Source organism: Carlito syrichta, unplaced genomic scaffold (genome assembly GCF_000164805.1).
Source record: "Carlito syrichta isolate Samal-C Ts95f unplaced genomic scaffold, Tarsius_syrichta-2.0.1 Scaffold313372, whole genome shotgun sequence".
Classification (NCBI taxonomy): Eukaryota; Metazoa; Chordata; class Mammalia; order Primates; family Tarsiidae; genus Carlito; species Carlito syrichta.
In genome coordinates, this window is record NW_007257468.1 from 230,259 (window position 1) to 236,258 (window position 6,000).

A 6,000-nucleotide genomic window follows, 5' to 3' on the forward strand; every position below is an offset into this window, starting at 1 on the left:
CAGGCAGGTAACTGCAGAGCCACCATGAAATGAAACGATACAGAAGAGAAAGTGTCCCCAGATTTGATTTCCTTTGCTCCAGTTCTTCTTGTCCCCTTTACCCTCCCACCCCCTCAAAGATGCTTATTTCTCTTATTCCTTTTCTACACCCCTCTTTCAAGATTGATGTAAACCAGTAAACTAATCTGTGTTAAGATTTGTGACCCGGACTTCCAGCAAGATGGCGATGGGGCAACCTGGTCTATGAAACGCTCTGCAAATGAGAACGCAGAGGGTCTCTGGCTCTCTCCCCGGGGGCCGTGGACCCCAACATCGCAGCCTGCTCTTCACAGAGAGCTGGGCCATTGCCACCACCCAGCGGTGGCAAGGGGCATGGCAGCGGTCTGGACAGCCACTGCAGGGCAGACATAGCAGCCGCAGGTGCCGCCATGGCCTCCTGGCAGCCATAGCACATCGCACCACCACCCATGCCTGAGGTGATCCACGACTTCAGTCCTTGAAGCCCCTGCAGGCAAGATCTGCTGGGATTGCTGCCACCTCTCCTGCAACCATGACATCTTGCCTGCCATGGGTCTCCTCCCGTGTGCCCTGAGGCAGGCTTCAATCTCCAGCCTCTGCTGGTTCCTGTCCGGCCCCACCCCCTCTGGGGCGAGCACCTGAGATAGCACCACCTGCTGGCGATTCAGGGTAACAACACCAAAATGGGAGAAACAAGCTTGAAAAACAGACACAGACCAGAGTGGTGAATGGAGGGTGATTTGAACTGTCCTTCACAGCAGGCCAGGGGCAACCGACCCTAACTGTGAACTAATTTACCAGCTTGAAAAGAAAGCTAGAAATCAAAGGAGAAAGGACATTGGACTTAAATGAAAAGTCTCAGAATATGCTCGATTGGATCTGTTAGTTTAATGACTTGATTCTATTCCTACTGCATTGTTCCTTCTTTTTTCTTTTTTTCCTCTTCCTTTTCTTCTCTTTTCTGCTCTCTGCAAACCATATCTTTGTATAGAGGAACAGCACACCAATAAGGTGGTTGGTTAGCTTGTATGTTAGCATCATTGTATGTTTTATTTTTTTTGTATGGGAGTTGGTTAGTCTGTAGCTGTGGTCCACTGTTTTTATCTGTTTCAGTTTAGGTCTCTCTATCCATTTGTTGGTACACTCGTTTGTTTCCCCCCTTACTGCTCTATCTCTCCACCCCCTTTTCCCCCCCACTGTCTGCTCCATTCTCTTCCCTCTGCTAACCACATTTTATTTCAGGGAGTAAACCTACAGCCACACTGCATGGACAGATTCCAAGGTAGTGGGAAGTGGGTTTCAGATTATCCATAAACCTGTTGGCGAATACCAGGACCTGCAGATAGATTTTGAATCACAGCTCCCACCACAAGTAAATCTCAAAACTGCAAAAAGGACCACCCCCAACCTACAGTGCAACTCCAGAATTGAACAAAGTAAGAGGGCATACATAAGAAGAATAGGAGATTGAACAAACAGAAGTAAAAGCAATCCCTCTACCCCTGAATAACAGAATTAAAGAAGAGGGTGATGTGGAGGGAAGGAAAAATTAGGGAGGGGGAAAAAAACCACACAAATGAAGAGAAACCAAAAGAATATAGGTCTCACACTGACCCCTGGGAGATCTGACACTGAGAAAACAGATTCTGGAACACAAACAATGAAGAGCCCCCAGAATGACTGGTCACATGAAACAAACCCAGACATCAAGACATTAATAGAGAGAATTAAAAAAATTGAGGAGAGACAAGAGGAAAATAGGAAGGAGCTGATGTCAGAAATAACAGCAGTAAAGAATACTGTGATGGAAATAAATAACAAACTAATAAGCATGGAAAGCAGAATCAGCCAAGCAGAAGAAAGAATCTCAGAGCTCGAAGACCAAAACACAGAACTAACCCAAACTGTCAAAAGCATAGAAAAGAAGCTAAAAAAGACAGAACAAAACCTTCAAGAGATGAATGATCACTTCAAGAGACCGAACCTAAGAGTAATTGGCCTTCCTGAGGCAGAGAGAGAAACAGAGGCCACATTGGAACAAACATTTCATGAAATCATTCAAGAAAACTTCCCTCATCTCATTAAGAATGAAAAAATTCAAACACAAGAGATTCAGAGAATCCCTGCAAGACAACAAATGAGAAGACCAACTCTAAGACATATAATAATTCATCTAAACAAAGTAGGTATAAAAGAAAAAATCCTAAAAGCTGCAGAGAAAAAGGTCAGACTACATACCAGGGAAGACCAATTAGAATAGCAGCAGATTTATCTACAGAAACCCTGCAGGCTAGGAGGAGCTTGGAGCCCTATCTTCAAAGTTCTAAAAGATAAACAATTTCAACTGAGATTAACCTACCCAGCCAAGCTAAGCTTCATCAGTGAGGGAGAATTGAAATCTTTCCAAGATATCCAATCCCTAAAAACCTACACCGCCACAAGACCACCTCTATAAGAAACACTTAAGAAAGTATTGAACACAGAAGAAAAGGATAAAAGAACAACAACATTCTTCACAAGAATACAGGCAAAAGATTAAAAACATACATGATCCAACTCTAAAACCAAAAGAAAGACAACACACAAACAGGAAGAAAAATAACTCTATAAGAACATTATGATAGGGATCAACTCTCACATTTCAATAATTAGTTTGTGAATGGACTAAATGCACCACTGAAAAGACATAGAATGGCAAAATGGATAAAATATCACCAGGCAACAATCTATTGCCTTCAAGAGACTCACCTCACTAAAAAGGACACTCACAGACTCAAAGTAAAAGGATGGGAAACAAATTTTCAGATTAATGGAACACAAAAGAAAGGAGGAGTCACGATCTTAATCTCAGACAAAATACCCTTTAAGCTATCAAAAATTTAAAAAGATACAGAAGACCACTACATAATGATAAAAGGTTCAATCCATCAGCAAGAATTATCCATTCTAAACATATATGCACCAAACATAGGAGCACCAACTTTCATAAAGCAGCTCCTAGGTAAACAAAAAACAGATATCGACTCCAATACCATCATAGCTGGGGACTTCAATACCCCACTCACAACCCTAGACAGATCATCAGGACAAAAAATCAGTGATGAGATCCAAAACCTCAATGTGACTCTTGATCAAATGGACTTAATTGATACCTACAGAACCCTCCATCCAAAGACCACAGAATACACATTCTACTCATCACCATATGGAACATACTCTAAGATTGACCACATACTTGGCCATAAATCAAGCATAAGGAAATTTAAAAGGACTGAAATTTTACCATGCACCTTCTCGGACCACAGTGGAATAAAAATAAACATTAACATCAACAAGGTCTCCCCCCAAACCCTCAAAGACATGGACACTAAACAGCATGATGCTAAACAACTCCTGGGAAAATGATGAAATCAAAACAGAGATTAAAAGATACATGGAAACAAATGAAAATGAAGAAACATCTTACCAAAATCTCCAGGATGCCATGAAAGCTATAGTAAGAGGGGAATTTATATCCCTACAAATGCACATGAAGAAAATGGAAGGATCACAAATTAACAGCCTAAGAAGCCACCTAAAAAAGCTGGAAAAGCAAGACCACAAAAACCCTAATTTCAGCAGAAGAATCCAGATCACCAAAAATAAAAGCCCAAATCCAGGACATAGAAGACAAAAAGATAATACAAAAGAATCAATGAAACAAAAAGCTGGTTCTTAGAAAGGATAAACAAGATCGATGGTCCCCTAGCTAGACTGACCAAGAAAAAGAGAAAAAAAGCCCAAATAAACACAATCAGAAACACTAAAGATGAAGTCACATCTAATCCTGAAGAAATACAAAAGATCATTAGAGACTACTATGTACACTTGAATGGAAGCAAACTTGAAAACTTTTTGGAAATGGAGGACTTTCTGTCATCACACAACCTGCCAGTTGAAACAAGATGAAATTGAGACCCTAAATAGACCAATAACAATCAAGGAAAGTGACTACGTAATAAGGAAACTACCTACCCAAAAAAGCCCTGGACCAGATGGCTTTCCAGCAGAATTCTACAAGACATTTAAAGAGGAGCTGATACCAATCCTACTGAAGGTATTCCTGGCGACTGAAAAAAACGGAACTCTCCCCAAATCATTTCACGAAGCCAACATCACATTGATACCCAAGCCAGGTAAAGACCCAACAAAGAAAGAGAACTACAGGCCAATATCTTTGATGAACATAGATGCTAAAATTCTCAACAAGATCCTAGCGAACCAGATTCAACAACACATCTCAAAAATCATCCATCATGACCAAGTAGCCTTCATCCCTGGGATGCAAGGCTGGTTCAACATTCTGTAAAACCATAAATGTAATTAAATACATCAACAGATGTCAAAACAAAAACCACATGATTATATCATTAGATGCAGAAAAAACTTATGATAAAACCCAGCACCCCTTCTTGATAAAAACCCTCGAACAGCTAGGCATATGGGGAACATACCTCAAAATAGTAAAAGCCATCTACGAGAAACCCACAGCCAGCATACTCCTAAATGGACAAAAACTGGAACCATTTCCCCTGAAAACTGAAACAAGACAAGGATGCCCACTCTCACTCCTCCTGTTCAATATAGTATTGGAAGTCCTGGCTAGGGCAATCAGAGAAGAGAAGGCAATCAGGGGTATTCAAATAGGAAAAGAGGAAGTCAAGCTATTTCTCTTTGCAGATGACATGATCATGTACCTTGAAAACCCAAGAGAATCTGTCAAAAACCTCCTTACACTGATAAAGGCCTTTGGCAAAGTCTCAGGATATAAAATAAATGTGCAAAAGACAATCGCATTTCTTTACATCAATAATAAACAAACAGAAACCCAAATAAAAACCACAATTCCATTCACAATAGCCACCAAAGAAATGAAATACCTTGGCCTCTTCTTAACCAGAAATGTGAAAGACCTTTACAATGAAAACTACAAAAGACTGCTCAAAGAAACCAAGGATGATACAAACAAGTGGAAAAATATCCCATGCTCATGGATTGGAAGAATTAACATTGTGAAGATGTCCATACTACCTAAGGCAATCTACAGATTTAATGCAATACCCATCAAATTATCAGCAACATTCTTCTCAGACCTAGAGAAAACAACACAGGAATTCATAAGGAAACACAAATGACCAAGAATAGCCAGAACAATCCTCAGCAAAAAAAACAAAGCAGGTGGTATCACATTAGTAGACTTCAAACTTTACTATAAAGCTACAATAATCAAAACAGCTTGATATTGGTACAGGAACAGGCATATTGATCAATGGAATAGAATTGAGATTCCAGAAGCAAAACCTCAATTTCTCAACCAACTCATCTTTGACAAAGCCTCCACCACTTACCACTGGGGAGAGAAGAACCTATTCAGTAAATGGTGCTGGGAAAACTGGCTGACCACATGCAGAAGATTGAAACAGGACCCCTATCTATCCCCATACACAAAAATTAACTCTAAATGGATCAGAGACCTAAATGTAAAACCTCAAACCATAAGAACCTTAGAAAATGAAGGACATACTCTCATGGAAATTGCAACTGGCATCCAGTTCCTGAACAAAACCCGAAACCCACAGGCCATAAGAGATAAGATAGACAAGTGGGACCTTATTAAACTGACAAGCTTCTGCAAAGCCAAAGAAACCCTCAAGAGAGCAGGGAGACTGTCTACTGACTGGGAAAATGTATTTGCCAACTCCTGGTCTGACAAAGACTTAACATCCCGAATCTACAAGGAACTCAAACGTGCTGAAAGAAAAAAACAAACAACCCCATCATAAAATGGGCAAAAGACATGAACAGACACTTCTCAAAGGAAGACATCCAAGCAGCCAACAGACACACGAAAAAATGTTCAACCTCACTAATCCTCAGGGAGATGCAAATCAAAACCACACTGAGATGCCACCTAACTCCAGTCAGAATGGCAATTATTCAACA

General features: G+C 40.5%; 1 protein-coding gene across 1 annotated transcript in view; it reads right to left on the bottom strand.

The window, feature by feature from the left end:
* The window catches only part of ITGA1 (integrin subunit alpha 1), a 79,374-nt gene extending 78,920 nt beyond the window's left edge, over window positions 1–454 (bottom strand). The window contains exon 1 of the mRNA XM_008070356.2: window positions 251–454. Coding sequence (XP_008068547.1) covers window positions 251–454 — 204 coding nt within the window. The remainder of the gene's footprint in view (window positions 1–250) is intronic.
* Between the last annotated feature and the right edge of the window lie 5,546 nt (window positions 455–6,000).